The sequence below is a fragment of the Balaenoptera borealis genome (genome assembly GCF_965194805.1).
Source record: "Balaenoptera borealis genome assembly, chromosome: 3".
NCBI classification, from domain to species: Eukaryota; Metazoa; Chordata; class Mammalia; order Artiodactyla; family Balaenopteridae; genus Balaenoptera; species Balaenoptera borealis.
Genome location: NC_138866.1, coordinates 75,070,706 through 75,088,456, shown reverse-complemented (window position 1 = coordinate 75,088,456; position 17,751 = coordinate 75,070,706). Strand labels below are relative to the sequence as shown.

General features: G+C 44.7%; 1 protein-coding gene across 7 annotated transcripts; it reads left to right on the top strand.

The window, feature by feature from the left end:
• The first annotated feature begins 130 nt into the window (after positions 1-130).
• On the top strand, positions 131-17,206 carry TMEM253 (transmembrane protein 253). Of its 7 annotated transcripts, none has more exons than XM_082385080.1 (11): positions 131-487; positions 2,089-2,182; positions 2,302-2,445; positions 2,779-2,889; positions 2,982-3,038; positions 3,320-3,430; positions 3,546-3,692; positions 4,041-4,117; positions 4,672-4,814; positions 13,157-13,265; positions 13,947-17,206. In XM_082385080.1, the coding sequence occupies exons 3-9, from the start codon at positions 2,338-2,340 to the stop codon at positions 4,724-4,726; spliced, it is 666 nt and encodes a 221-aa protein (XP_082241206.1). In that variant the 5' UTR covers positions 131-487; positions 2,089-2,182; positions 2,302-2,337; the 3' UTR covers positions 4,727-4,814; positions 13,157-13,265; positions 13,947-17,206. The 7 variants fall into 7 exon arrangements, with proteins under 7 accessions (XP_082241206.1, XP_082241207.1, XP_082241208.1 ...); XM_082385081.1 differs by adding an exon at positions 12,325-12,545 and having other exon boundaries at positions 131-2,182; XM_082385082.1 differs by adding an exon at positions 12,325-12,545 and having other exon boundaries at positions 131-2,182; positions 4,672-4,831.
• Positions 17,207-17,751: the final 545 nt, after the last annotated feature.

Genomic DNA, 17,751 nt, shown 5'->3' with positions numbered 1-17,751 from the left:
CTGGAAGAGATTTTGAAAGGTCATCTCGTCCTTCCCCCAGCCTCCAAGCGGACTGCCCCTCCCACCCTAAACCCGGACATACCAGGGAAGGAGCTGGCTCTGCCGCTCTTTCTGCCCCAACATGCACAGACTCGGGAAGTTCTTCCTGGGGTTTTATCTCAAAGCCTCTCCCTTACAATTTCTGCCTCTCTTTTGGGGGAGGAGGAGGGGCGATTATAGAGATAGTTAATGTCTGCCGTATAAGAAACATTATTAAAGTTACTCTCCGGTCCTTTACCCTTCTTGATAAACAATTCCTGCTCCTTCCTCTCGAATTCTGTTTTTCCATTCCTTAAGTCACTTTAATGGCTCTTCAACACAACAAATATTTACTGAGTGTTTACTAAGTACCAGGCACCTATGCTCAGCGCCGTGGGGGATGAACACATGAGGGGAATGTAGTACCCTCCCTGGAGGAGATTGTAATCCAGACAGGGACTGCAAATTTGTAAGTAGGATACTTAGATTTAATCAATATTTACCGAATGCCTGTTCACATATTTAATAGTATATAATCCTTCCAATAACACTGTGAAATATAATTGGTCTGCATTTACAGGTAAGGGAAATGAGGCTAAAAGAGTCGCTTTCCACTGGCCTACCAGCTCAGGGATGCTCAGCCCAACATCTCACATTCTATCAGGCCATTGCCACAAAATAAAATTAATGTACATAAGGATCGAGGAGGGGGTAGACACACAACAGTTCTCAGGATCCCTTTAAATGTGATTTCCACTCCCCAGGAAAGAAGAGTGGGCACAGTGTTCCAGTGAGTGTTGGCCCAGCACTGAGCAGGGCAGAAGTGGCTTACAAAGGCCACTTGCCTCCCAGGACCCTGCCTCCTGGTACTAACTCCTGGGGGTCTTCTGGCTCAGTCGTCTTCTGTAATCAATAATAATAATAATAGCCACTAACATTTACTGAGCATGTATGTGCCAGGTGCTGGACTGAGTTGGTTCATATGCATTTTCTCTTTTAATACTTAAGGCAATCTCTTGAGATTGGTATTCCCTTTATTGATAAGGAAACAGCGAGATTAAGTACCTTGCCCAAGGTCACCCACGTAGATCTGGGCTTTGAACATAGGTCTGATTGCCCCCAGACCTCAGACTCTGCACCAAGATGGACTTTTCCTATTTTTGATGTACAGAATATATATTTGGGCCCATGTGATTCTGCTTCTTATTGTATGAATAAATGACCCTAGCTTAGCTTCTGAATAAGCCCTGTAGTATATGAGGTACATCAGTATGACCTCATCAGCACCATTAATGGTTATTATGCACCTACCCTGAGTCAGCAACCCTTCACAGTCATATTATTATCCCCCTTTTAATCACTCAGTTTCAACAAACTGAGGTTCAATTGGTAGAATAATGTATCCAAGGCCACACAGCTCGGAAAGTGCAGAGTTTGCCCGGCTGCAAGGCAACTTCTGTCCCTCAAAAATATTAATTGTTGCAATAGTGTCCTTCCCGAGACTGACCATTTAAGGACCATCTTCTATACATGTCTAGCTGCAGGTTATCACTGAGTCAAAAGCAATCCCTACTATAAATAGAGCTCTCCATCCACTTAGTCAGTGTCCGATCCAGAGTAAATCCTTCAAGAAAGGAATGAGAGAGGAGAAACTGTCCAGAAAGTGAGAGACAGGAAGCCAGGTCTTGGCTGGTCTTGGGACAAATCTTCAAGCAGTAATGACGGGACTAATTCAGAGAGTAATGTGGGATTTCCCTAGGGAACAGCAAGTAATTTGAGGAGGAAGCCCCCTAAAAAAAGGAGAAAGATTAGATGGAAATGGGGGGAAATTGGGGCCCAGGGTGGTAGTGTCCATGTATAAGGTGAGTGGATAAGGTGAGTGATCAGAAGAGGAACCCAGAATGGGCAGAGATGGGGTCAGTAGGAAACAGGAACAGAATGAGTTAGGGCTGGGTGTCTTGTGGAGTGAACTGAGGCTGGTGTCTACCCAGCACCACTCCCTGGATCCTGAGGCCCTCATAGGGACCTTTGCCCCACCACACCCCAGCCCTGATAGCCTGTCTCTGCCAGGACAAGTTTGTCTTCTGCTCTGAGCTACCGGGCCCTACCAGGAGCTCCAGGGCCAGCTGGGACCCATCCCTTTGGAGCAGCCGCTTCAGACTAGGTAAGTGTGAGGCCCCGAGCCTCAAGTCCCTGGATATTGGAAGCAGGCAGAGGGGCAGCTGAAAGAGATGTTGCTGCATGTCCTGTCTCCTGATAGGTGCCATAATGAATTTTTCCCAGGCTAGGAAGCACTGAGCTCTAGTGGTCAAGGGAGCCATGGAGGAGAGAGCCGGTCAGCGAGAGCAAGACAGACCCAGCCTTCGTCTGGAAAAGCTACAGCACTGGGCCAGGCACAGGCAGAGTGGGCACCTCTTGGTGCTGGCGGTGAGGCCAGGCTGCCCCACCCCAACTTGTACCCCAATTCAATTCCACCCATGTTTAGTGAGCACCTATCATCTGCCTGAAACTGTGCTAGGCTCTGAGTGGGAGGAGGGTGGAGGAAACATAGAATAAACAATGCAAGACCCTACATCTCCAAGTAGCTTCCATCATGTGGGGAAAACACATAGTTAAGTAACTGAACTATGACATGAGGCAGAAAAAATTAAATGATATCCCCTTCTTTTATGGCTCTTGGTTGACTACTCTCCACCACTTGGGAGGAAGGAAGGGAATCCCTAACAGTTCTCCTTCAACTACCCTGCATCCGGCCTCCAGGTGAGCCAGCTATGGCTGGCAGTGGCTGTGGTGCCCTTTGCTATCTCAGTTGCCTGCCTGAACTCTGCTTGTCACATGGCCACAGCACTGCCACTTGGGCCTGGCGTACTGGTAAGAACTACCATACGGGAGGGTGGAAGGAAGGTCCTGGGGGCCCCTCCCTAATGGGCCAGAGCTCACCACTTGCCTTTCTCATCATTCAGGGTCTCCTCACTGGGATTGTAACCCTTGAGCTGCGCAGAGCACCCCGTCTCTGGAAGGTGAGAGGGGAAGAGAATGCAGTACTATTTTCCCACCCCCTAAAACACACACACACCTCAGCCCAGGAAGTGGATTTCTAACTGTTGACTAATTGTGTTAGTTATCTGCCCGTGACTGGTCTAAAAGACTGAGGAGGGAAACAAGGAAGTTGGAGGGCTGATGGTCCCGTTTGGAGGTGGAAGAATAGGAGCTGAGTTTTGTTTTCAGCTAGGCTACAGGTGGGGCTTGGGGTTGCAGTGAGTCCCCTAGGCTGGGCAGGGCTGAACTAACTCACTGGCAGGTGCACGCCATGATGCTATTCAACACCTTCAATCTGATCTTGGGCTTCATTGCGTTCGTGGTCGAAGTGGTGAAGACAGCCTTGATGTCTGCCCCAACTGTCCCCTCCCAGGTACAAGTGAATAAAGGAGAATGGGGGAGGATGAGGAGGCAAGAGGAGGGGAAAGGGCAGGGGCAAATAGGTGCAGGGTCCCCTGCAGCACACCCTCAGCCCTATCTACCTACAGCTAGCCGGCTTGCTGGTGCTGGAGCTCAGTGCTGAGGCCTTCACCCTAGGGGGAGTGCTGGTCTCAGCATACTCCCTGTTCCTGCTGAGCCAGAGGAAGCCAGGATGCTGCCAGAGCCAGAGTCTGCACTACCAGGAGCTGCAGGAGGTATTGAGGGCAGGGAGGAAGCAGCTAGCTAGCACTTCATTTTTTCACTGGCTATCCTGGTCGATGGTACTTAAGGGAAAACAATGGGGCAGCAGGGAAAGGAAGGGGTCCTAAACTGAAACTGACTGGTTTTCTGGCTTTGGACATTTCTCCCCTAGTGGTGGGTAAGAGTGAATTGAGTATCTAAATGGGGCTAAAAATGTGGGAGAGCATTAGAAATCTGCGTAAATATTGGAAGGGCTATGGGAACACGAGAAAAAAAATGGGAGAGGAGGAAGCTGCATCTGTCTGGGATTCCTCATTTCTCACCCTTACAGTTTGCTTGCCTCACACCTGTCTGGTTTTCAGGGTCTCTCAGAATTAGAGGAAGTTCCTGATTTGGAGACTGGTCCCACGGTGGCTAGCAGAGCAAACAGAACAAATGAGTGAGCTGGCAAGGGGAAGCAGACAGGTGTTGCTTTCCTACCCGGCGGGAGCGTTCTCCAGACCCTCCTGCACCCCATCCCACCGAACTCAAACTAGATGGAGTCCCCTGAGACCTACTTGAAGTCTGGTGGAGTGCCTTCAATCTTCACTCAGACTAGGCCCCTTTCTGTTTCCTTCCCTGCTGCGGAAAGCAATACCTAGACCGAGTCTTAAACCACCTCACCGCCCTGAAAATCTGCCCGCCTGCAGGATATCCTTAAACCAACTTTCAGCTAGACCCATTTTTCTCCCTTCTATCCTCACCCTCCTTCCCCACTGCCTCCCCATCCTGCTTCACATGTGCCTCATCTCACTATTTCCAAGATTTCCACCTTTCACAATCCCATCCACTAAAAACCCGTACACGCCCACTCTCTGAAATCAATTCACAACGGGTGCTTTCGTTCTCTCGCTTCGATCCGGTTCCTTTCTACTCTAGCGGAGACTACAAATCCCAGGATGCCCCGCTACCCTGTGGCCCGCTGGGAAATAAAGAACCTTCCCTCCGCGGTAGGGGCGCTGTGCATCTGCTAAGTGACGCGAAACCCTGGAAGTCGGGGCTTGGCTGAGAGTTTCTTCGGACGCGACCACTGGCCCAGCGTGCAGGGAGGAGCCGGACGGGCTATTCTGCGCGGGGGCGCCACCACCCCAACCTCGGTAACGGAGAGCTGATTGTGGGTCTACATTCCTACATCCGGCAGCTTCGGAGACGGGCAGGGGCTGAGGGCTGGCCGTCGGCAGAGCTAGGGTTTCCCAGATGCTGTCGCCGTGCCCCCTCCCACAGTGCCCAGGTGCAAAGTCCTGAGACTTGGAGCGCGCGCGAGAAAGGGGTTGGAGATGATGAGTCAGAAGGCCAGGGCACTTCTCATCCCCCTCCCCCGGGGCCTACGCGCCTGAGGAGGACGGACTGGCTGGGCAGACGGGTGGACCGGGCAGGAAGAGGGAGGGACACGGCGACCCGACCTAAGGTTTCCCGCCTCTTGCGAGCACGCCGGTGTAAGGAGCCCGCGTTGCCGCCACCCTTTCTCTCCAAGGTGGGAGCGGGACTGCGCAGGCTCAGCCTCTCGGCAGCCCAGCCGACCTTTGATCCCAGCTGCGGGGCGGTTGCTGAAGTTCTGGTTTTGCTCAATCCCCACCGTTTATGATCTTTGCAAGTGTGCAAGGATGGCAGGCTCAGGTGGGCTTGAGAAAAGCCCAGGAAAACGGGGGCACCCTGTAGCACCAGCCCCACAGCTTACTAGCGGCTAGAAAAACGAAGTTGACCAGAGCTGCAGTACTAAGAGAACTCACCCCAAATTCACATAGTGCCCAGGATGGGTGTGCGCCTCACACTCATTTTTGTTCCCACTTGAGAAGGCTTCTTTCCCTAGAGAATGCTGCTTCTCCGGGCTTAGCCAAGCCCAGGCACCAGTGAGGAAAGAGCGCAGCCTGGCTGCGTTGCCCTGACATTGCAGTGGCGCCAGCGGCAGCTCCTTTCTGTTTGTGACACCTTGGGAGTGGTAATAGTCGCCCTATGACAAGATTGTGTGACTCTTAGTGGGTGGGGACAGTTCTGGGATTAGGCTCTGGAATGGTGAAAACAAGATCTGGGCCTCCCCCTTCTCCTCCTCCAAGTCTAAATGCCAGAATAATGGAGAGCTCATCTGTGAAGGACTCAAAATGCTTTCTTCAAAATCAGAAGGTGGTGGTAGCTGAGGAAGCTGGGGGTAAAAATCAATTCATTCTCACTGTCTTCCACTTAGGAGCAACAGCTTTTAGTGATATGATCAGATGTCTAGAAATTGCATTTTAGTTCTTGGAGAAGTTCAGTCCCCACGCAGATGAACCTTGTATCAGGTTAGGCTAGGTTATGCTGTGGTAACAATGCCAAAATCTCAGTGGCCTAAAACTGCAAAGGTTTATCTCTCACACTACATGTCTAGGGTAGTCTGGCAGGGTGCTCTGCTCCTTGTAAGTGATTCAGGTAACCAAGCCCATGGAGCGCCACCATTTTGAGATCCTATCTTGTAACCATGAGACTAATCCCGCCTATCTCCACCCCCTTCCCCAGTTGTGAAGTAAGCATGAAGAATTGTTCATGGGCTCTTAAATGCTTCTGCCTCAAAGGGTTACATATCACTTCCACACACATTTCATGGGCCAAAGCAAGTCATATAGCCACACCCAATTTCAGGATGGTTAGAAGGGCAATCTCTTCATATGCCTGGAAGGGGAGTAGAAATACTTCATTAAAAGAAGGGGAGGTAGTAATTTGCAATGATTCTTGAACAGCTTAGCAGTTGGAATTCATCCATTCTAGCAGTTATGCCCATATCTACTTCTTTGGTTTTGTTCCATGAACCACTAAAATGAAGTTCTTTTTTAAAAATTTATTTATTTTATTTATTTATTTTTGTTTGCGTTGGGTCTTCGTTGCTATGCGGGGGGCTTTCTCTAGCTGGGGTGAGCGGGGGCTACTCTGTTGTGGTGCATGGGCTTCTCATTGCAGTGGCTTCTCGTTGCAGTGCATGGGCTCTAGGCGCACGGGCTTCAGTAGTTGTGGCACGTGGGCTCTAGAGCGCAGGCTCAGTAGTTGTGGCGCACGGGCTTAGTTGCTCCACAGCATGTGGGATCTTCCCGGACCAGGGCTCGAACCCGTGTCCCCTGCATTGGCAGGCACATTCTTAACCACTGCGCCACCAGGGAAGCCCCTAAAATGAAGTTCTTAATAGAAATTTTCCTCCCAGAATAATACTGGGAGTCAGGAAATCTAGACTCTGGTTTTGATGTGTAAGTTTGGGCAAGTCAGACCTCTCTGAACTACATTTTGCTTAAATGGAGATTATAATATTTACCCTCTCTACCTTACTGGAGTACCAAGGCTCAAATAAAATCACACATGAAAAAATACTTTAAAACTAAAAAGCACTTCAGAGGTTGAAAATAAATTGCCTATAGGGACGAGGAGTGGTGTAAATGAGTGAAGCAGATTAGGTATGAGTTAATAGGGAGTGGTGGGAACTATGGCAAACTAGAGAGCCCACATTCTGTTTAAAGACTAACCGCACTCATCTCTACCCAATTGCCATGTGGGACTGTGGGCTTGGTATTGCCATTGTTCCAGTTTTCCTATAAAAGTCAGAAATTCTGACTTTTTAAATGTGAAACCTTCTGCTTTTAAAATGTTGATAACTGATTTTTTAAAAACTGAGGACCAGATTTGGCCCATAGTCCTTCAGTTATTGTCTCTCCATTATACAAACATACGGTAGAAATTCAGGTTTTAGATATGCAGTATGGTTCTTGTAGGCCCTTGAGGCCTGTTCTGAAATTCGAGAGTCTTGGAGAGATTTAACATTAGGTTCTTAAAACCTTTTTTTATCATATCCCTCTCATATTGGTTCTCAGGGAGGGGGCATTTTGCCCCCAGGGGTTATTTGGCAGTTTTTGGTAGTGACAGCTTTGGGGGGAGGAGGCATATATAACCAAAGGGGCATTAGGTGATAAGTTGGAAGATCAGAGATTTACTCCCAGTGCTACTGATCCCCCTTTCCTGTGCATTATCCTCTGCCAACTGCAAGTGAAGACTGTGTGAGACTTGGCCTGTGGGCCTCATTATGCCCACCCCCCCCCTCCCACCCAGCGCTGCCTATTGCCAGAGTCCCCAGCTGCTCCATGAAAGCATTCTGCTTTGCTGCAATGCTGCCCAGCAACTTCTGTATCTGCCCCTTCATCAGTTTGGCAGCCTCTGTGAAAGTCACTCGTATTTTACTTGAATTGCTGCCCATTGGAACTTCACAAAAAGAAGTGACTGTGACAAGGTTCCTGCTGACGTCAGTTTTTAAAGGCCTTGACCCCTATCCGTGCTTTAAGCATTGGAGAAATATGTGGCTTCATATGCAGCTGAATTCTGTGGTGGTTGGGAAATTCTCCATGTTGATGAATTTTACCCTCATTTCTTTGAAATTCAGTAATGTATTCTGGCCTCGAATACATGATTATAGACAAGTGACCTTTCCCCAGTGAAATATCTGCTTTTGCAGATGGTTCAGGTTTTGTGTCCTGGGCTGCGTCCTCTGCTGCCATCTCGTGGCCTCTTTGCTGCCCCGGTCGAGGTCTCACAAAGGGCCTTCCCGCAAGGTAATGGCGTGTGTCAGCGGCTTAGTTGGAGAAGGAGTCTCTGCTCACTGTGGGGCGTGCTCCCAAATCCCTCCCCTGCTGTGAGTCCACCTGGGCAGACACACATGCCGCTTGGTGCGTCGCGAGTAGGCTGGAGGCGCAGGGCCCTTCCGGGTCATTCTCAGCCCCTTGGGCCTCTATGTGTTATGCAATCCTGGACTCGAGCCACGAAATCAGTAAACTCAACTACCCAGGAGTAATCGGAGCTGACCTCGCCTGCTTGGCCTGATGAATGCCCCGCGGCCTCTCGCCACTCGCCAGCCGGGGCTGGGATATTCTTTATCTTAGTGAAAAGAGATGATTACCCCGTCAGGTTTCTGGATTTCGTTTTCTTGTCTAGGCCCATTTTGGGTTGCTTTGTGTACACGCGCTTCATTCTTGACTTGCCCAGCGGTGCTGCCTCAATTTCGATGTTTGATTGCTGGATTGAGCAGGACAGTGGCAGTGTGTCACTGTTAGGCAGTGTCTCCTATAAATATGACAGGATCTGAGCACTGTAGTGATCAGAGGTCCATCTCCAGGGCACAGGGAATCTAGGAGACTAGACTGCCCTAGTAGCTGGGTTACTGGTGACTGAGCAGTGAGTGACTCATGCAGGAGGAAAGGCAGGAAAATCTTATTTGGTGCTAATTTTTTTTCATTATAATAATGTGTTTAAAACCTTCCAGTTGTTAAAGTAAATGTGTAGAACTGTCCCTTAGTTGTTAGCCCCACCTGTATGCTTTACACATGTTCGGCTTCTTCTGGAGAGCCCTGACTCTACCAGGCCCCCCTTATCCCTAACCCCAGAATTGGAGGAGGAAGAGGAAGAGGAAGGAAGAGAGGAGGAGGAGCAAAAGGAGGAGGAGGTGGGGAGGAGAAACCGCTGCCTTTAGTGTTTGTTTTAATCTGCTTTTCCCTGTATAAAAATTCAGGGGGGAAAGGCCTCCTTGTATGGCCTCCGCCATTTCCTAGGCTACTAAAACTGGTGTGCACTGCCGCTCTTTAAAATTCAGGTGCCGCTTACTTAATGAGAGTTGTCTTCTGTTTCTCTTGTTTTTCCTTCTTTGCCTACATTTTTTTCAGCCATATTTATATTTTGTGTTGCACGTTATTCTTGATTCTACTTATCATCTGAATCTTTGGTTTATTTTTCTTATTAGAAACTTTTCCTGTGTTCTGTCCAGAGGGAATGAGTCATCTTTGTTGATTCTTGTTTGTTTTTCGTTGCCTTTGTAAAGTTTTCTTGTTTATAATATTTTTCCACAAGTCCAAGCTCCCCAGATATGATTTAATTTGTTTTGCTTCTTTATAATTATGTGCTCACTTTATAAGGAAGATGCTCGCTTTATAAGGAAAATGCTTTGCACCCACTCTTAAGCTTTAGGTAAAGTGAGAGGACTCAAAGTCATGGCATAAGAGAAACGGGATGGATGTCTTTGTGAATCTCAAAGATAATTATGAGGAAGAGAAACTGTTCTTTGTGAACCTAAGAAGTGAAGCTGGGTCCAATGGTTACGTATTATAGAGAGGCCAGTTTTAGACCAAAAAAGAGAAACTGAACACCTTTCAAAAGATGCGCTGCTTTGAAGTTAGGCTGTCAACCTCTGGGTATGTTTGAGGTGTTTTGTGCAATGCACTTCTGCACAGATAGGTTGTTGAAGCAAGTTTTCAAATATCAACTGAATGGTTGGAATACATAACCTTTAATTTCTCCTCCGACACTAAGATTTGGTTTCTCAGCAGTGGTGGTGTTTTTTTAGTAGACCCATCCATACTCTCTCATCTGAATGACCGGCGCTGGGCGAAAGTGTAAAGTATTCCTCTAGTCCCTAGAACAGAGTTTATCAACTGTGGCACTACTGACATTTGGGCCAGATAATTCTTTGTTGTGGAAGGCTGTCCCTTGCATTGTAGGATGTTTAGCAGCATCCCTGGCTTCTAACCACTAAATACCAGTAGCACTCCTCCCCCTAAATGTGACAACTAAAAATCTCTCCAGACATTGCCAAGTATCCCTTGGGGAGCAAAATTGCCCCCTCATAGGGCATGAAAACCAATGCCCTAGAGAGATATGATCAGAAAGATTTCAAGAACTTAGTGTTTAACTTCTCCAAGATTCTTATATTTAAAAAGAACCTACAAAGACCTGCAAGAACCATACTGCACACTCAAAACCTTAAATCTTCTCTTTGTGCCCCCATTCTCCCTTCTGAATTTTCCGTCATTTTTTTTTCTTTTTTTTTTTAAATAAATTTATTTATTTTTTGTTTATTTATTTTTGGCTGCGCTGGGTCTTCATTGCTGCGCACGGGCTTTCTCTAGTTGCTGAGAGCAGGGGGCTACTCTTTGTTGCGGTGCGCGGGCTCCTTATGGAGGTGGCTTCTCTTGTTGCAGAGCGCGGGCTCTAGAGCGCAGGCTCGGTAGTTGTGGTGCACGGGCTTAGTTTCCCCACAGCATGTGGGATCTTCCTGGACCAGGGATCAAACCCCTGTCTCCTGCATTGGTAGGCGGATTCTTAACCGCTGCGCTACCAGGGAAGCCCCTGAATTTTCCATCTTAACTGGTGTGATCACTTGGTCACATAAGCTGAATGCTAAACTCCTCTCCCTCACTTCCTGTAGCCAAATGCTCACCACACTCTATAGATTTTCTTCCTGCTCTTGAATCAGTCTTCTCCTCATCACCACCACCCCTGCCCTAGTTCAGGCCCCCACCACTTCTCACCTACTACAGAAAAAGCTTCCTAAATAGTTTCTATCTTTCACATAGCCACATAAACGTGACCACATAGCTTCCCTGCTTAAAAGCTCTTCAGTCATCTCCGTCCTATAAGATCAGCTCCAAGCTTTTTTAAATGATGCAATGATCCCTGTGATCTGGCCCCCGCCTTTGCAGTGCCGTCTCTCACATCCCCTCCCTTGCACTACACTCTTCAGTGACAGCAGTCTGAAGAAGGTGGCATTGGCGTGCAGCCTTAAAATTTTGTTTTAATTATTAATTAATATGTATGAGAAACACTTCCACCCCATCTTTGAGCTTTACCCTCTCCCTCTTTTTTTTTCTTTTTGATTAGCCCAAGGATGATGATGATGACAGCAATGACTCAGTGATGGGCGGGGTGGGGGTCAGGGCTGTTTGTTGCGCACATTAATAGGAAGTCAGAACAATTAAAACATCAGTGATAAGTCAAAGCCATGTCATGTCAAAATAGCTAAGTCAAAACATCTCACTTTGGCACATATGTTTCTTTCTTTTTTTTTTTTTGGACCTTTAGTAATTTTTATTATTGCAATTACAAATAATGTTGCATTGAACATTCCTATACATGCATCTTTTCACACATTCATAATATTATCAGCAGGTTAAATTCCTAGAAGTAGAATTCTTGGGTCAATGGCACATATGTTTCTTACTTCCATGCCTTATTCAAGCTGTTGTAACTAGTCCAACCCCATATTGCTAACTGGTACTGTTTCTTTAAGACCCAGCTTAGTCTTCACCTACTTTGGGAAGCTTCCCTGACCTCTCCCATCACCACCAAGACTATACTCTTACAGTGCTCTACACATAGTTCTATATGTATTGTGAAGAGGATCAGAATGCACCACCCCAAAATGTGCCACATTGGCATGGGGATTGTTTTTATTGGAAGACAAATAAGAAGCAGCAAACTCAGAAAATGCTCTCTGCCCTCCCCCTATCTCAATAAAAATGGGCTGTAAATTTCCCTTTGTGAGGGTCTTCCCCACCCTCTCTCCTCCTTCTCAGGAGGAAGAAAAACAACCATTACACTGCAGACAGAGAGTCAGCACCATGAATGGGTCCATACAAACAAACCTTACTAAAATCACACTTATCTTCCATCAGTTTTCCCTATATACTTACTTTCCTGCAATCTACGACCCCTAGAAGCCCAAAATGCTTTTCCTTTGTCTTGTCACTTCTCCACAATTCCTCACCCTTTGTTAAAATGGTATATAGGACTTTGCTAGTAGCACAGTGGTTAAGACTCCGCCTGCCAATGCAGGGGACATGGGTTTGAGCCCTGGTCCAGGAAGATACCACATGCCGTGGAGCAACTAAGCCCGTGAGCCACAACTACTGAGCCTGCGTGCCACAACTACTGAAGCTCATGCACCTAGAGCCCGTGCTCTTCAACAAGAGAAGCCACTGCAATGAGAAGCCCACACACTGCAATGAAGAGTAGCCCCCGCTCAGCAATGAAGACCCAATGCAAAAAAAAAAAAGGTATATAATACCCTGTGTCTAATCGCCCTGAGCCTTCATTTCTTTTCTGTAAAGATCCTCTGTATACATAAAAATTGAACTATTAACATCAAGTGAAATGTGTATGCCTTTTCTCCTGTTAATTTGCCTTTTGTCAATTTAATTTGCAAGCTCCAGCTACTAAACCAAAGAGGGTAGGGTAGAGAAAAGTTTTTCCTTCCCCTACAATTGAAATTATCATTTATGTGCCCACCTTTGAAGAGAGAACCGCGTTTTATTCATCTTTATAACCCCAGAACCTAGCTAAGTGAATGGCATAAGGAGACATTCAATACATGTTTACTGAATGAATGAATAAATTAAATCAGAAGGAGTCTTAGAAGGCATTCTACTCAACACAGAAACTCCTGTGCAACATTCTGATAGTCATTCATTCTCTGCTAAAACATTAACAGTAATGGTGCTACTAGAGAAAATCACTCAAAAATGGCAGCTGGTGCCACAAAAAATTCATGATCTCAAACTGCAACTAGATCCTAAAGGCAACCCCATAATACTACTATTGGCAGTTCTAAATGTCCACAGCTTCTGCTTCAAGTTTTTTGTATTGTTTTGTTTTGTTTTGTTTTCAGTAGTTATTCTAAAGTGCATCTGGAAGAATAAACAAATGAAAATGAAAGAAAGGGAAGGAAGGAAGGGAGAAAGAACGAAGAAAGGGCTTCTAACAAGAAGAGTAATAAGGTGAGACTTGGTCTATCAGCTATTAATGTATATTATAAAGATGAAAAATTAAAACATTATGGTATTGACATCAGAATAGACAGATAGATGAATGGAATAGAATAGAGTCAAAAAAAGAGCTCAAGTATATACAAAGATTTAACATATTTTAGTAGGACTATTTCTTATCAGTCAGTTAATCATAAACTAATTTTTTTCAATAAGTGATGTTGGAATAACTGCATAACTATTTGCACTAAGTTACACTTCTATCATACTCCATGCACCAAAATAAATTCTAGACTTAAATGGAAAAAATCAAAACCATAAAAATGTGAGAAGGAATATAGTAATTATTTATATAACCTGGGGCAGATGAGAGCTTTTAGATATAACACTAATAGCAGAAACTAAAAAAAAAGATTGATTTTACATTAAAAATTTTAGGCTTTCTATCAAAAAAATCACAATAAAGATAAAGTTCAAATGTAAAGTTAAGAAAGGATGACTGAGAGTAACATATAGCTAAAAGATTGTTAGTATTAATATTGAATCTTTTCTTATAGAAAAACTGATAAAGGCAAAACAGCCAATTTACCAAATAAAGAAATTTAAATGGCCAGTAAATCTATGAAAGATGATTTGTATTCATAGTAGTTAAATAAATACAATTTATTTATTTTTTTTGGCTGCACCTTGCAGCATGAGGGATCTTAGTTCCCCAACCAGAGATCGAACCTGTGCCCCCTGCAGTGGAAGCGCAGAATCTTAACTACTGGACCACCAGGGAAGTACCTAAATAAATGCAATTTAAAACAGTACGATGCCATTTTGTGCCAATCACATTGTTATTTTTAAATGCGTAAAACCCATCACTGGTGAGTGTGCAAGGAAATAGGCACTTTCTTATACCTCTGATAGGACTGTAAATTGGTACAACAGTAATGGAAAGCAATTTAACATCTTGTATATACAGGTTAAAAATTACCTACCCTTGGCCCAGCAATTCTGCATCTAGGAATTTTCTGCAGGAATACTTTTGGACGTGTATAAGGAGTTACCTATTGAAATGTTCAGTACAGCATTAATTTTTCAAGTGCAAGCAGTTCTAAATGTCTAACAATAAGGTAGTTGATTTTTAAAGTATAATAAATGTAGAGATTGAAATATTATACTATATTATACTGGCATAAAAAAGACTAAAAGATGTGCATGGTATATTCCTAAGTGGAAAAACAAAAACAAAAAAAACATTGCATCATTGCATCCAGTTAAAAAATGGCAAAAGTCTTGAATAGACATTTCTCCAAAAAATTTGCAAATGACCAAAAAACACATGAAAATGATGTTGCGCATCATTAGTCATTAGGGAAATACAATTCAAAACCACAACAAGATACTACTTTACCACTTCACAGCTACTAGGAGAGCTATAAAAACAACGGCAACAAATGGAAAATGACAGGTGTTGGCAAGGATGTGGAGAAATTAGAACTCTCATGTATTGCTGGTAGGAACGTAAATGCTGCTGTGGAAAACAACTTGGCGATTCCTCAATAGGTGAAACATAGAATTGCCATATGAGTCAGCAATTCCGCTCCTAGGTATATACTAAATAGGTGTTTAAACAAAAAGTTACACATAAATGTTCATAGCGAAAAGATGGAAACAACTCAAATGTCCATCACCTGATAAATGGATAAACAAAATGTGGTATATATCCATATAATGGAACACTTCTTATTCCACTATGTACAACATGGATGAACCTACCAACTATGCTAAGTGAAAGAAGCCAGACACAAAATGTCACATATTGTGTGATTCCATTTATCTGAAATATCCAGAATAGGGCTTCCCTGGTGGCGCAGTGGTTGAAAGTCTGCCTGCCAATGCAGGGGACACGGGTTCGGGCCCTGGTCTGGGAAGATCCCACATGCTGTGGAGCAACTAATTCCGTGAGCCACAACTACTGAGCCTGCGCGTCTGGAGACTGTGCTCCGCAACGGGAGAGGCCGCGACAGTGAGAGGCCTGCACACCGCGATGAAGAGTGGCCCCCGCTCGCCGCAACTGGAGAAAGCCCTCACACAGAAACGAAGACCCAACACAGCCAAAAATAAATAAATAAATAAATAAATTTATTTTAAAAAAAAAAAGTTTTGAAATATCCAGAATAGGCAAATCCATAGAAACAAAAAGCATTTTAGTGGTTGCCAGGGGCTGGGAGAAGGAGAGAATGGGGCATGACTGCTTAATGGCTATGAGGTTTCCTTTTGTGATGCTAAAAGTGTTCTGGAACTAGATAGTGGTAATGATTGCACAGCACTGTAAATGTACGAAATGCCACCAGATTGTATATTTTAAAATCGTTAAAATGGTGAAATTTATATTATGTGAATTTCACCACAATACAAAAAGTGCATTACAAAACAGTAGGTATAGTTGGTTTTGTTTTTCTAGAAGTATATGCATAGGAAAAAAAAAGTGTAGAAGGATAAATATCAAACTACTATGGTCATCCATGGTTGTCATTTAGGACTAATGTTCTAACTTTTCTACAATAATCCTCGATTACTTGACTCCGTTTTAAAACATGCTGTAGAATAATATTTAAGGAAAGAGAGGAGCGTTCATCATATAATGCCCTCCAAGTCCATTCATGTTGCTGCAAATGCAAAATTTCATTCTTTTTTTAAGGCTGAGTAGTATTCCACTGAATATTTATACCATTTCTTCTTATTTGTTCATCTGTTGATAGACACTTAGGTTGCTTCCACCTCTTGGCAACTGTGAATAATGCTGCATTGGGGTGCATCCAAACCAGTATATTTGAACGAAACCAACTTTATTGTAAAAACACACATATTGCATAGAACAAAAACCTACTGGAAGTATATATGCCAATATATTAATGGTTATATTTCAGGGGGTGATTATAGGTGAATTTTATTTACTTTTCAAAAATACATTTTCAAAATTCTTCCAGTGAATATGTATATATATTACCTCCACAATCTGGGTTTTAAATATTATTTTAAAGTTTTCCTGGAGGATACATGAGCATCGTGGTAGTGTGAGAAGCTCCCTTTTTCTCACCCCTTCAATTTACAACTAGTAAAACATCCCTAACTCAAGAAAATTTCCCTACCCAACACAGCAGAATGCTAGAGAGATCCACACATCTGTGCATGTGAAGGTGGGTGCATTGGAACACATAGAGGAGGTAGAAGCTGGGGGAACAGCGGAGGCAGTGCCCATGATCCCAGCCCCCTGGCCACAGCAGCTGAACCCGGAGCCCCAGAGAACCCTGTGGCAGGAGGAGGGGCAGCAGACACAACTTCAGCCTCCTGGCTGCACCAGTGCCTATGGGCACAGGAAACTGGGCAGCAGCACTGGTGAGGCCAAGACTCAGTCCCTCCAACCGTGGTGACGCCCACAACTCTCCCCCCACTCCCCCGCCCTCGCCCACTGCAGCGACACCTGCAAACCAAACAACCCCAGACATGGTGGAGGTGCCCATGACCCTGGATCCCTCACCAATCCTCTCCCCTCACTGTGGTGGCAATGCCTGCAACCCAGTCAACCCTGGACAAGGCAAAGGTACCCGCCATCCCAGTGTCCCTGGTGGTGACGCCAGCAACGCCAGAGGCACAAGCAGCTATGACAAGGGCACCAGTGACACCTCTGGCAGAGGCAGTGGAAGATGGAAAGTGCCGATTCTCAAATATAGACAGAACAGCTCAGGTAAGAGAAACCAAAAACTTGTGCTATAGCGCCACCTACTGAAAAACAAAAGAAAGGCCTTTTAGTGACCAATCTGTTAAATTGTTAAAATCAAAGTAAACAAAACTACCTAAAGAAGAAAGGTGTTCACTACTTCAGATATGCTGGCAGAGGACCAATTCTTCAAGCACCATAAAAGAAAACATGCTAACACAGTATCAAAAAAAAAAAAAGAAAATGACAAGTCTACAGAAATCAAACTTAAAGTCACAGAAGATTTTAATCTAACTATTAGAGAATTCAAAAATAGCTGTCATGAAGAAATTCAGCAAGAAAACACAAAAAGGCAGCTCAATGAGCTCAGGAATAAAATCAATGAACAGGGGCTTCCCTGGTGGTCCAATGGTTAAGACTCCACCTTCCAATGCAGGGGACATGGGTTCGATCCCTGGTCACAGAACTAAGATCCCACATGCCGGGTGGTGTGGCCAAGAAAACAAATAAATAAAATAAAATATAATCAATGAACAGAAGGAATATTTTACCAAAGAGATTGAAACTCTAAAAAAGAACTAAGTAGGAAATCTGGAGCTGAAGAACTCAATAAATGAGATGAAGAATGCATTAGAAAGCACTGGAAATAGAGAAGACCATATGGAAGAGAAAATTCACAAGCTTAAAGACAGAAATCTAGAAATGATTCATGTAGAAGAGGAGATAGAACTAAGTTTTGTGTTTTGTTTTGTTTTTTAATGAAGAAATTCTATGAGAACTATCTAACTA